At 43.2% G+C, this 13,840-nt stretch overlaps 5 protein-coding genes across 5 annotated transcripts; 2 read left to right on the top strand and 3 right to left on the bottom strand.

Moving 5' to 3' along the window:
* Positions 1-1,953: 1,953 nt before the first annotated feature.
* On the bottom strand, positions 1,954-2,904 carry TREMEDRAFT_65797 (uncharacterized protein; the record flags this gene model as incomplete). Its single annotated transcript, XM_007007879.1, has 1 exon — positions 1,954-2,904. The coding sequence occupies one exon, from the start codon at positions 2,902-2,904 to the stop codon at positions 1,954-1,956; it is 951 nt and encodes a 316-aa protein (XP_007007941.1).
* Positions 2,905-3,699: 795 nt separating this feature from the next.
* TREMEDRAFT_65798 (uncharacterized protein) lies at positions 3,700-4,775 on the bottom strand (the record flags this gene model as incomplete). Its single annotated transcript, XM_007007880.1, has 2 exons — positions 3,700-4,484; positions 4,739-4,775. The coding sequence occupies 2 exons, from the start codon at positions 4,773-4,775 to the stop codon at positions 3,700-3,702; spliced, it is 822 nt and encodes a 273-aa protein (XP_007007942.1).
* Positions 4,776-5,165: 390 nt separating this feature from the next.
* Positions 5,166-7,235, bottom strand: TREMEDRAFT_70276 (uncharacterized protein; the record flags this gene model as incomplete). Its single annotated transcript, XM_007007921.1, has 7 exons — positions 5,166-5,215; positions 5,464-5,606; positions 5,773-5,806; positions 6,246-6,397; positions 6,706-6,732; positions 6,932-7,022; positions 7,157-7,235. 7 exons carry the CDS (start codon positions 7,233-7,235, stop codon positions 5,166-5,168), a joined length of 576 nt encoding a protein of 191 aa, XP_007007983.1.
* Positions 7,236-7,569: 334 nt separating this feature from the next.
* TREMEDRAFT_65800 (uncharacterized protein) lies at positions 7,570-10,463 on the top strand (the record flags this gene model as incomplete). Its single annotated transcript, XM_007007881.1, has 7 exons — positions 7,570-7,700; positions 8,024-8,257; positions 8,636-8,789; positions 9,143-9,375; positions 9,522-9,737; positions 10,081-10,246; positions 10,443-10,463. The coding sequence occupies 7 exons, from the start codon at positions 7,570-7,572 to the stop codon at positions 10,461-10,463; spliced, it is 1,155 nt and encodes a 384-aa protein (XP_007007943.1).
* A 330-nt stretch (positions 10,464-10,793) lies between these two features.
* Positions 10,794-13,318, top strand: TREMEDRAFT_41045 (uncharacterized protein). Its single transcript, XM_007007821.1, has 5 exons — positions 10,794-11,659; positions 11,981-12,068; positions 12,183-12,455; positions 12,687-12,828; positions 12,918-13,318. Exons 1-5 carry the CDS (start codon positions 11,424-11,426, stop codon positions 12,944-12,946), a joined length of 768 nt encoding a protein of 255 aa, XP_007007883.1. The 5' UTR covers positions 10,794-11,423; the 3' UTR covers positions 12,947-13,318.
* The last annotated feature ends 522 nt before the right edge of the window (positions 13,319-13,840 follow it).

Below are 13,840 nucleotides of genomic sequence, written 5' to 3' on the forward strand. Positions count from 1 at the left end.
AGGGCAGAAGCAACGGTTTGACTATGTGGAGCACCCCCCTTATTCACCTGATCTGACTCCTATCGAAAACTGCTGAGCCTACCATGAGAGGAGACACAGGTACCTGCAGACAGTATATAGTACAATCAGCAAAGTACCAACTTTGCTGATTCTTCAATATCATTCTTTGGCTACATTGATTGCAGAGGAGACACAATCCATTAGCACCAGAGACACCTAGACTTCTACGAGACTTCCATGGAGTTCAACCCAACCTGCGACTTAGTCGTCGTGTTTCCAGTACCGTTACAGTACCTTACCTGGTAGTCGTACTCCATTTTCTATTCCCGTCCCCGTCTCCATTCCCGCGTCCGGGCTTACTCCGTTTGGTACTACGCCTGGTACCAATCCTTCAACACCTCTACCCTTCTTTACATCTCCGTCTCGGTAACTATCATCGCTCTTCCTCTGCTATTCTACCTCAACATTATTACAAACCATGCATGCTCTTCATCGGTATCATCCCGCTTGTTTTCAGTATATAGATGTAGTCTTTTCTCAGCAATGTCTTGTCGAATGTATTTTGTGTTTTCCTAGTTATATCATTTGACATACATCTCATCGATCTTACAGATCTCTTCAATACACTACATCACTAGGTTTGTTCCCTACAAGGCCTCATTGTCACAGCTCATCGACGCAGACTATTCCAACGTCTGGTCCTTACAAGACTCTTGACCATGACCCATGGAAGAAGCGCTCCTCACTAACAACCATTAATTTGAATAATCACACCTTTTGTTGAAGAGATGTAAGGGGCTGTGTAAAGGTACTAGAGCAATTCTCTTCTTGACATTTTCCATGCATGAGTTGAAAAAAATGTGGCAATTGATCCGTGATAATACACCAAAAGAGAGGTGAAACATGCATCTCTTGCTGGAATTTCTGGCTCGACATTGTTCAATGGGGCTTCACTCATCTAGTCATGCCTGAGAATGGGGTCTGGAAGATATGCAGTCCAGTTGACATGTATTCTTCTGCGGGTCACATCTTCCAACGGTCATGATGTACCCCATGATGCCCGGAAGCATCACGGATTCTGTCGGTCACCTAACACATGAGAGTCACAAATGGACTGGTTCTGACAATGTCACACCATGGCCCATTGACACTTCCAGAGGTCCGCTGCTCCTCTCACCCTTGGTGTGCAATGTTGACCATTATTAATTTCCCCTCTTGAAGTGTACCCAATTTGGAGGAAAGTTGTTCCAATGATGTAGCAATAAGTGTGCAAGTGTCATGAATCAACAACTCTGCTCTTGTGCACACAAGGTAGAAAGTCCAGGTATCAGTTTCTTCATGTTTAGTTCTGCTCTTATGCCTTCAAGGCAAGAGACCTGAACCTTCAGTTAGTTAAGTTATCCTCAGTTAGTCTGCCTGGTATGGCATTAGACCCAAGACTTCAGTTTAGTTAGATTCAGGGTGAACGTATGGTTTACGTCGTCCTGCGTGCTTCTGCGTGTGGTCAACAGCGTATTGTACGCATCACGTCGCAAAGACCACGCAGCTTTCTGATTCATGGTTGAATATACACATGAGATCGAGGATCACGACTCTTTCCTACGCAGGACGACGCACATCCCAGAATGGACTCAGAAATAGATATAAACCCCATATAGTTCTTACATAGTTTCTTTTCTTCAGCAATGTATCTTTTCAATTCTCTTAACCTCGTTTGATAAGTCACTCAGTTGGTTCTAACCCAACATCTCAGTCTCCTCAGTATCTAAGGCAGTCATCAAGCTCTACGAGCCAGAGACTAACACCCCTCAGTATCTAAGGCAGTACTTTGCTACCGCAGTCTACCCGCAGGCGTGACAGCAAGCCATGTGAACCAGCTGCGGGAAATCATGCATCTCAAGACTTCAGAACACCTAACTACACATTGTGTAGGCTGCAGACTGACTCAAAGCCTCACTCATTGATCTCCCCAACAGCACCACCATCACTGGGCTCCTCTTTCAAAGTATACCATTTTTCTCCAACCTTCAACATTGAGTCTTGTTCCCCAGTTGGTGAGCCACGACCAAAAGGGGCTATGGGTTTCAACGTCCCCTTTGTCACCTGACCATCAACCAACATCCAAATTGGACCTTCTTCTGCATCAAGAAGGATTTCTGACATCAGTGAAGGATTAATCATAGTGCAACCCCCCTCAATGCCCCCTCTTTGATTCTCAGAGACTAACCACTTGATGCTACTTTGTGTACAACCTTCTGACGTCATTGCGACATTCTGCCCCATGTCTAAGTCTGTTTGTTCCCTGGTCACTTGTGTCAAGATTCCCTCCTGACGCTCACTGTCCCACACCAGGACCGACAACATATTGTCCACATCTTTCCCTAGGTGACCCAATGAACTTGTGGAAAGCCGTTCAGGGTCAAGAATGTGTTCCATATCTGCACCAAGTGTGCGCCTATGGATGTTGGTGCCATTTATGGAGCTCTGCAGATGCTTGATTGCATCCGCAATTGAATCGGTTCTCACAATCAAAATTGCACCCATAATTGTGAGGGCCACACTCATCAGACCTGTTATGGCCACACAGAAGAGCGTCCCACTGTTATCCTCCTTTTGCACTTTCAGCTCCGAATTGATGTTTGTCACTGCATCACGACCTTGTCTCATAATCTGCATAAAGTCAAGCTGTGACACTGTCTCGCTTGTTGAAGGAGCGCCCAAAAGCTCTTCTTGTGAATTCCCGTGGTGAAGGGTATCATTGAAGGCATCTGTGAGTTCCCGAGCGCTCTGAGCAGGTCTGATTGAGCCGTCTCCCACCCAGTGAGTAGGCACTTGGGTTTCTTCACTGGATGCAGACCGTTGTTCTTCAAGTGGTATAGCATCATAGCCTTCACGCAAAGCCATGATTTGTTGTCGGAACTTTCAAGCTTGGAGATTATATCAATTGTCAGGTAGCAGATATGCTTCAGAGTTACATTTGTCTCTTCACCCCAATCCTTATATAGACATCATCTCTCTTTTCCCCAAGTGATATTCTTCCCACACTTTCATAGCCCTCCACATCTCCTTTATCCGATCTCGAAATCCTCGAATCTCTCGTTTTCCCCGCCCATTCCTCCATCCGTGAAGGGAGGATCATTTAAAGCTGTGTTATGGACTTCCCATTGGTAGAAGGTAAGAAGTAAGCTGTGAACTTGTGAACCTGTGAACCTGTGAATTGCACTGTTTTCTTTCTGAAAAGTCAGAAGAATAATATCTAGATTCATAAATCCTGTGTTGAGGAAGAATGGATCGTCTAAGAATTCGAGATTTTCAAACTTGTTTGATGATCCGTGCGTTTTTCTTATCACCGTTATCATATCCGATGTGGACGGACTAAGAGTTTTGACGGTCTAGAAATCTATCGAATATGTAAGATACTGTTTGAAAGAAGATAAGTCATTTATTCCTACTGACCGATACTGGAGATTCAAAGAGTTATGGTATGAATAGAAATGAGGAGATAGAAATTGTAGGTGATCCTCATGCCAAAGGGAGAATTTGACTCTTTACGTAGTTTCTTACAATATCACTTTTGATTCAATCTTATCTTTTCAAGATATTTATTCTTCTCCATACTCTTTCGTCTCACCTCCGTGTGGATTTTTCGGTAAAGTGCAATGAACATCCATATAATAGAAGAAAAAGGGAAGTAAATAATTATAAAACCACCTCTACTCGTACGGTATCTCCACTCTTTCCTGACTCTTCGACATCCTCTTCTCCCTCTTCTGCCTTTTCTCCGGTAAACAATCCAACTCCAGCTTTCCTAGGTCCTAGAAGAACTTCAACAACTGTCAAATTACCTTCCTCACCATCCAATTCTAAAACTTTACAGTTCTTATCCCATTCTGATCTTCTCCCTCCAATATCTTTAGAAAGTGTTAAGAATCCTAATCCATCTTCTGTCCATATTTCTGAACCTTTATCACCATCAGCAGGAAACCATTGTAAAGAACTTGGACAACATAATCTAACACCACCTTCAATTCCATAATCTTTTTCAGCAGTTTGATTTGTTTTTTCTGAACCTGGAGCGCAGACGTAAAGTGTTGGATGTGTTGGAAGAGTAGCGAGATAAAGTATATAACCCCAAGCGCCCACTGCACTTAGAGTAGCTACAACAGTGAAAATTGTTCTCTTCTTGATGCGTGATTTGGATGAAGATGTGTGATTCCAATCATAGGATTCATGGACCTGATCGGAATTTCCTTTAGAGCGAAGATGAAAGAAGTGAGAGAAACGACTTTGTTGCGATTGGGTTGGATTTGTTTCTGGGTAATTGGGAGATGGGTAATCAGATGCTGTCCATTGGCATGTCGTTTGGTATGTCCGTTCAGGGATTTCTACTCGTAATGTATCATCTTGGTCTTGAGTTGAATTATGAGTTTCTTCTTCAGTCCTAGGTTTGGAAGATTTGCTAGAGAAAGATGCGAGGGACCATTCTGTGTTATTGTACTTGTACTCTCACTTGTTAATGAATATCAGATGTGTCAGTTGAGACTGGCTTGATTTGGATGAATAAGATGATTACCTACGATATCAGTGCACAGATTCGGGCGGTATGAGCACAATATGAATCGATGATTGTAGTGGGATATGTTGAGATGACAAAGTCGGCTACGGGGGAACGAGAGGGATACGAAAGAATCGAGCTTTTATAAACTCCCCCTTGCCCAAAACCCCTCACGTGTCTCACCTTTCCTGTTCATCGCCACTCTTCCACGAACAGTCATTCCCTATGGGTCATCGATAAGCGATTATCAAGATCCTTTGATATCAGCTGCGACAAGCGAGACACATGGTCTGGCTTAGACGACGTCAGAGGAAAGAGGATATCACCGATGTGAATATGGTGTTACACTCATATGAAACTTGATTCATATTCATGCTAAAACAGCTTCACAAGCGATGGACTCGAAGACGAATGGATGGGATGAGTACGAGTTTCAGCTAGACGGAGTCGATCTCGTTTGAGGATGTCAGTCTTTCCTCAAAGGGTCATTCACCTACTCAGGTAAGAGTGAGTATACGTGTATTACATATGATGAGATTGTAGAGGAGGACATGGAACAAAGAGGAGTAGAACAAGCGTGAAGACATGATATCACATGATTTATGATCGGTCATTCTGGATCGGAGGCGACGTCGTCAGAGTCTATGATATCGTCGTCATCTATTCGTCAGCAAATGTGTTCTTGACTCGTCACGTTTTTTTAATACTTGAATATGTAGTTGTTATGAATGAAAAGGAGCGCCTTGCTATACTTTGAGCCGAAGGGGTAGACGGAATGACTTTGATAAGGGATCGTTCTGTGAACATGTAGGAGCGAAAAATCAGATGCGGAGGGTAGGAAAGAAGAATTCCATGGAACGAGCATGACACGACTCAATGAACCAGTGATGACCACTCTTTGTACTCACCATCTACCACATCTCCTCGATCAGCTATCAAAGATTCTGCCTCTGCTGTCCGTATTGCTTGTCTCACCTTGCCATCATCGGATTCAGGGGAAGGGGAAGGAGGAAGTAAGTCTATAGGTCTTTCGCCATGACGGTTTTTGGTTCTCGTCATCAGCCAATGGTCTCGAATGCTCTGAATGTTGGGAATTTTGATGAACAATGGATGATGAAGTGTAGATATGAAAGGTGAGAGTAGTGCTAGAGAAGGGGGATTTGGAAAAGACGAGGAGAGGGCGGAGAACTGTAGGAGAAGAAAAAGTGAGAACTGACGTCGTGCTTGCACCTGCTTCTAATAACGAGACGACTGAAATCAGCTCTTCTTCCCCTCTACTCAATGCAAACTATGTGCACGGTATCTCTTTCCCAATGTTAAATCAAGGGGAGAGTCAAACCTCGCTTTTGCCACGCGAGGAAAGATGGAGTGGTGCGGGAGGTAAGCTGACCGCTTGTGTCAAGCGAAGAGAGGTTGAAGTGCTAAGGGAGAGATGACAAAATCCCACTTCGCTCCATCTTGTCGAGGGAGGGGGTGAGGGGGGGGGGGAAGAGTGAAGTGATGGCGGAGAAAAGAGAAAATTCCACTTTGACACTTCGGGGTGAAGTGACAAGGACGAAGAGCACGAACAACTCCCCAACATGTTTACTCCACCGGAAAAGACATTCCAAGTGACGAAAGCGATCAAAACGCAACCGTCCTCCTCCCCATATCCCTTAGGTTCAAGAACGGATTGAAAACAATAACTCACCTAAATACAATCTTAAACCCGGTTGATCCTCCCATTTATTCCTAACAGCAATATGTAAAGGTGTTTCACCTTGTAACCTGTTTTGCAAATCCACATCGCATTTCTCATGATCTAATAAAAGTTCTAATACGCCGGTGGAAGCTTTCATGATTCTGTCAATCAATCATTTTGTTTAGCTTTTTACCCCCAGATCTGATTACGGGGCTCTAGCGCTGTAGAACAGAACACTTTTTGGAAAGAATATTTTAAACTCATGACGAGGTTGAAGAAGAGCCGTGATTGCGTAGAACGACTTTTTAAGACACTGCTGAGATCACGAGGGAGATTCTTTTAGGGACGCTTTTGCGGTGAAACATTCCCGTGGGAGGGTTTTTGGGACCAAGACGAGATTTGCGGGGAGATTGCGTTTGAAGTGAATGTGGTAGAATGGACATGGGGGTGACCAAAATTAGAGACTCACGCATAATGAAGAGCTGTGTTACCTAGTCTAGTTTGTCAGTCGGTACATCCTTGATTACCATGAAGTCACTTTGGTGGAATGGTCTGAGAGTGTCTGTTGACAGTATGGTGATGAAGACGATTTGGACCACTACGACACTGGAGTAGAAAGAAGAACGACAATTGGACAGTTGACGGGGTAGGGAAGAAGGTGTCAGTGATAGGAGAATACGAATAGGAAGACATACCCGTCAACATAGTTAACGTTCTCCACTTTGTTCAAAGCGATCAAGAACAATTCTTCATTATCCGTCTTTGCAGCAGCTAACAATTGTTCGTCTCTTTATCAGCTCTACTTGTATAGGACTCTTGAATATAGCGTTCCGTTCTTGCAACCTTCTTGACATTCCATGATTATCAAGATATCTTGGGTTGGGTGAAAGGAAGTAGATAGGCAGTAGGGTATGACTTACAAGGTGAAGCTCCTTGTTCTTCCGTTGGTGGTGGTGGTGGTGGTGGTGGTGGTGGGGCAGATCTGACAGGTGGACCCATTTGTAGTACCCCTCTTTCCTTTATGTATTGTCTACTGTCTACTGTCTGGCTGTGGGGTGAGTAGGTCGTCGGAGTAGGGAATGTAAGTAATGATGTAATGTTGTAAAGAGGAGGGGGAGGTATCCTTTGAGTGAATATCGTTGCTACACTTGCTCCTTCCGTCATTCATCATCCACCTCTCTCTTCTTTACACTTTCTATCACTTTCACATACATATCCTACGACAATATCTAAGGGTCAAGTTATCGAATCAAGTATATCACACTCATACTGCATATAAGGAACAGAACGGAAGATATCATCAGTACGAGATTAGATACCAAATACTTATAACATGTCACAACATCCTAGGTTCACAGAAGATTTACCTTCTATCCATACTCCACCCGTAGAAAAGGTGGAAGATGGTCAAGAATCAAGAAGAAGTTCAATCTTCAATTCTCAAGGTCCTATTCCTTTTTCCAAGTGAGTAACTCTCTTCTTCCCCTGTATCATTGATATCTTCGGGTGAGGGGGAGAGCAAGGGGTGACTGCCTTTGGGAAGTATCTCATGATACACCCCTTTCTTTCAATCCAATCATCATTTCACCACTCACATTTATGTTCTCTCTATACCCTTGGCCCGTTCTCTTGCCCCAGAAATTGACCGATGTCACATATTTGGTGAATACCTCATGAGATCTCACCCTTCTCAGCGTGCACAATGTATCGATTGACTGAGCTTGTCCTCTTCACACATGTTACCACTTAAATGATGACGTGAGATAAAGCTCAAGTTGACCCGTCAGACCTTCAACACCAGTACCAGCACATGATCAATTCGCTTTCTTAGGTCTAGGAGCTATGGGTAAACGTATGGCCGTCAACTTGGCTAAACATTTACACGAAACGGGACAACCTCCTTTGATAGTTTGGAATAGAAGTGATGGTAGGATGAAAGAATTTAAGATTTATGCTTTTGAGAAAGGTTTAGGAGAGGATTGTTATTTGGTGGTAGAAGATTTAAAACAGATTGGTGAGACGTGAGTTGTTGTTTTTCTTTTTGGAATGATCATATCCTCTCCTCTCATTATTTCACCTTTGCATTCCCTATCATCTCGTTTTAAAGATGTTCATCTCGATTCACACTTGGAAATGTCTGTGTCTTTATCAAAGATCGATCATACTCTACTTGATATGAAAATATCACCTTATGACTCCATCCCTCCCATAGGTTCAGTTTGGTGGGGAAGTAATTCTCCTCTACAACTCTATTCCTCCTTCTGTGAACCTTTCCAACGTTATATTGCAGGTATCAACACTCCCATACCTTTTCAGCGTCGATCTTTCCAATCTTGTCCTAGGTATCTGACATTTATGTCGTAGTTTTTTCTTGTCTATTGGCGTGGAGCTGACCTCAGCGCCGACATAATCCTCACTTCTCTAGCATCGGACGAAGCTGTTCAAGAAGTTTATGCGGAATTATTTGCAGGTCAAGAAGTACAAGAAGGTAAAGGTGATGGGATATTACCTGGTGGAAAAGGTAGAAGTACTATTTTCGTCGATACCAGTACGGTGAGTAGATTCTTCTCTTGTCTTCTCTTCCTGTTCCTCATTTCCCATTCTTATTCTTTCCTTTCCCCTCTTCTTCCCCATTCTCCTTTACCTCTCTTTCCCCTCTTTCTACCTATCTTACTATTCACCCTCTTTCTTCCCTTCAAGAGCTCATAAAATAACGTACCCCTCCCCCTCCTCGCCTCCAACCACCTTCACCTCACAAATCATCATCGTATATCAACCATTTCTCCCCTTTCTCATCCTCATCTCCTTGCCCATCACACAAAGTTTAAAGGTCGTCTAACTCTCCAAAATCCATCGGAACTAGCATTTGAGGATCGTCACAAATAAACCGCACACACTGACCTTAGATATACCCAACCACAGCGGGTCGATTAGAACGTCTAGCATCTTCCCGTTCGCACAGAGTTTTCCTATCATGTCCAGTCTTCGGAATCCCAAAAGCAGCAGAAACTGCAGATGTCATTCTTGCTATTTCTGGTGATTACTTTGCTAAGAAACATGTCGCACATGCTTTAGTACCTTGTATAGCTAAGAAGGTTATGGATATTGGATCTGATGTTGAGAGAGCTATGGCTTTTAAGTGAGTCTCTATTTTTTTTTCTATTCAATCTCCACTTCGAATCATTGTCGGATCCTTGTGTATAACCAAACATGAAACTCTCTGATCTAAGTTGTGGTTTTTTCATATGTTTGTTTGAAGTAGAAAGGGATTTTGACTAATTCCAGACTAGTAGGAAACGCATTAGAACTTGGTTTCGTGGAACTTTTAGCTGAATGTCTCACTCTATGTGATCAAGCAGGTGTTGGGTCGGATAAATTAGTGGAATTGATAAAAGATCAACATACGAGTCCTACTTTGATCAGATACGCAGATAGGATTACGAAGAATTTGTTTGATTCTGAAGGTGGGTTTAATTTAGGTGGAGGTGTGTTGGATGCTCGGTGGGTTTTAGTTTTTGTTTTTTTCTACCATACTCAATTCTTCCAATGTTTACTCGCTTCCTCCGCATCGAACGTTACCATCAAGAACAGGGTATATCTTCTCGTCGTAGACAAGATGAGATGGTATCATCTTCACACACATATCTAATTATCTTCACTTCGTACTGGACGTCGGATTCATCATACCCCACGCTACTGTATTACACTCCGCGATGGTTTATCACACTTGATTCTGGTCTATTATATCATGCTTCTCACAAGAAATATTATCCTGGGCTGGATATGAGAAGTGAGAAAACACGACGTACATTGACACCCTCCAGCCATATCCGACAACTTGCAGAATCACACAACGTCCCAATGCCAGTCATGGACGTGGCTCATCAACACATGTATCCGCCAGGGCGCATGGAGGTGATATGTTAGATTGGACCGCTCTCGTCGGAGGACAGAGGATTTCAGCTGGGTTGGAACCTTTCGCTGGGAGGAGGAGGTTGAGAGGTATGAGGGTGAGTGGGAGTTGACGTAGTAAGCTGATGGTGTCATGTCGCTGTCATTCCATTTGTTTGGAAATAGTGAGAAATGCTCTGAGTTGGGAGGAAGTATATGGGATGAGATGTGTGGTGTGGTGTGTGGTGTGAATAATCTTCACCCTCTGTGGATGGTATTGTATAAAAGGAGGAGGTGAGGAGTTGACGAGGTGAGGATGGAGTGATAGTGAGATGATCAAACGATGCAATCTGACCTTTCTCCGTACAACTCTTTACCGTCTTAGAGTACTCTACTCGGATAACATACACGTTGGACTATGTCTTATGTCTCCACCCACATCTCTCTTGTGTTTAACGTATAACCCAACATCTCTCTTCTCTCTGATCATCTGACCCCATGAGCTGTACAAGTGCTCTAGAGTACAGCAGTATATAATTGAAGAGAGAAGGGTGAAAAGTGGCACCGCCACAAACCGGCAATTCGGCGAAAGAAAACGTATATATACCCCGGGGGGTGTTGACTTCTCTCCTCTTCTCCCCTCTCTCTCTCCTTCTTCTTTCTCACCCTTTCTCTTCTTTCTCACCATACTAACCTCATAACATACTTGCATACTTTATCCAATTACTTCTGTCTATAGTATACAAGTCATACAAGTTGACTTTCAATCACTTATCTCCTCACATCCGACTAGTGAGGGTGAATCGGATCAGTTGGGGAGTTGGAAAGTTGGTGTGTGTTTTTGCCACACCTCGGTCGTCTTTCTACTTGTTTTGATATAATCGTCCCTGTCATCATTTCCACTATTACACCAATTTTACCAGTAGCTATTAAGTGATAGTGGTAAAGAAGGAGTACACTCCGGTTCGGAGTTCTCACAGTCGAATCTGTGGGATTCTCACTTGTCCGATTTGAAGGATAACTCAACTCTCTTCTTTGGACAAACTATCGTCGGAAGACTTTTTATCATCATCCCCTTTTCTCTATACTAGATCGACCCTTTCCTTATATATTAGATCGACCCTTTCCTTATATAATAGATCGATACTTCTATTCTATTCTATAGTAGACAGACAACACCACTCTTCTATATTATCGGTATCACGACACCACTCTTATCATCCGCGTTAGACAACCTCCTTCCGTCAATACTCGGCCAACACAATCATAGAACAGAACCAAAAGACTCAAACAAAAATGTCTGGTCTAGCTTTACCTACCAATTTCAGAAATTTCCAATCTCAACCTCAATCCCAAACCCAACCTCAACGAACTCCACAATCAACCCAAACTCAACAACCTCAACAAACACAACAGACACAAGGTCAGACATCCACTCAAACGATCAAAAGAAATTCAAATCTTACGGGCAATGGAACACCTACCAACGTTCCGGAAATTACGGCTGTACAGGGTTTGGTACCTACTCTACAGTGAGTATCTTTGTTTTTTCTCACATGAATTTATGACCCCTCATTATAATGTGCTATAATCCTCTGGGACGATTAGTTTCGCTCTTCTTGTGATTTCTCAAACTCCCCGTGTATAGTGGATAATCTCACGAGTTGTGCACATCGTCGATATCCAATAACTTGTATTTCGCATCTTGTAATTTGTATCGTATGGTCGTTGATATCATGACAACTGAATTCACCATGGTACATTAATCCGGATCTCCACCCAGACGTTTAAGAATCTGTCGACCGCACGCTTCGTGACCTGATATCGTTGTAAGGCAGACTCGCTCATTACAGAAACATCGTAGCTACTGTCAACCTTGAGTGTCGTTTGGATCTCAAGACGATAGCTTTACATGCTAGAAATGCAGAGTATAATCCTAAAGTGAGTTTTCCCCCCTAGTCAATCACTCGTACATACCCTATGACGCTCTCTATCTCTACACGTCCTGTCTAGGAATCTATATGCCTTGTCATTATACCATCACTAACGCATCAGCGTTTCGCTGCCGTAGTCATGCGAATTCGAGAACCTAAAACAACCGCACTCATCTTCGCCTCTGGTAAAATGGTAGTAACAGGTGCCAAATCCGAAGATGATTCTAGACTAGCTTCTCGTAAATACGCACGTATCATACAAAAACTCGGTTTCGACGCTAAATTTGCGGAATTTAAAATCCAGAACATCGTTGGAAGTTGCGATGTTAAATTTCCTATCAGACTTGAAGGTTTGGCTTATAGTCATGGTGCTTTCAGTTCGTATGAACCAGAGGTGGGTCAGGGTTTGACATGACTTCATTCCTCTTCCTGTATCCCACTTTTCTCTCCTATGATCAAGTCTTGGTAGTCTCGTTGGACAGCTTCATACTCTAAACCTCTCTTTGTGATCTCATTCCATGTTTCGCTTCACTTTTTACTCCTTCCCATGGTGCCTTTTCCCTTTGTGAATGCTGCAGTTTCTCATCGACAAGTGCTCTGCTGTGGATGACACCGCTGACCTCAGCTCTTCCCCGGACTCATCTACCGTATGCTCAAGCCTAAAGTCGTGTTGTTAATCTTCGTATCGGGTAAGATCGTGTTGACCGGTGCGAAAGTGCGAGAAGAGATTTATATGGCTTTTAATCAGATTTACGCCGTGTTGACTGGTGAGTTGTTTCTCCTTCCCTTTTTTTATCACCCTATTCATATTCTCCCTCTATCTCACTTGAGATATTGTCCCAACGCTGACGAATAGAATTCCGTAAAGATCAAATCAAACCATGATCCCTAATTCCGCCTTTTCATTCCCATTTGGACCTGTTGGTCTATCCCACTGTATCACTCTCATCTCCTTCCCCCGCGATGTGACATGTACACCTCCACTCGACCCTCGTGCTACACCCCCCACATTAACCACTCACCATCCACTCACTCTGCGTCACATATTGTTCGAAATCCAACCATCGTAGTTCCTCCTCCTCTCGTCTCACCTTGGAGCCATTCCATCCATTTTATGCCAGTTGTACTGTATTCCATATCACCCATGTCTTTCTCTTTAGTACTTTCAGATCTGTTTCTGGAATGAACCAGAATCAAAAAAGAAACAGTTCAGTAGTTGATCGTAACGTTCCGATGCATGTCATTTGCATTTTCTTTCAGATTTTCCCGTTGGCCGCGACCTTTTTCTCTCCCAACTCTATTCTCCATCCTTCAACTTTCATACTTCATCTTCACTCTTGTTTTATTCTTCATCTCTCAATTTGCCCTGCAAGTCTATTCTCTATCATATGTTCCCCCCTCGTATCTCCCGACCGTCTCACTTTACTCGTACATATACCACTTATGAACCGCAACAGTCAAGGTGCAGAGTCAAGAGTCACCACTCTAACTACATCCACCGGTAAAAAGTAAAGATGACGTCTGATCTCACCATCCATCCAAACAATCACCATCACGGTCACCTCCGTCTCACCTCCACCTTACATCTCTTTTACTCCACTCTACATCTCTCTCGCTTACATTTCTTCAATGAAGCAGGATAACGATGACGCAATAAACTAACATATAATCGTAATAATTCTGACTTGACTGATTATAAAAGAAGAAAAAAGATGAGATACAATATTGACTTGTTTGCTTTCTTCAAGAGAGGCGCTATCACGAGGTATTCCAGAGGCA

This window comes from Tremella mesenterica (assembly GCF_000271645.1).
Source record: "Tremella mesenterica DSM 1558 unplaced genomic scaffold TREMEscaffold_16, whole genome shotgun sequence".
NCBI classification, from domain to species: domain Eukaryota; kingdom Fungi; phylum Basidiomycota; class Tremellomycetes; order Tremellales; family Tremellaceae; genus Tremella; species Tremella mesenterica.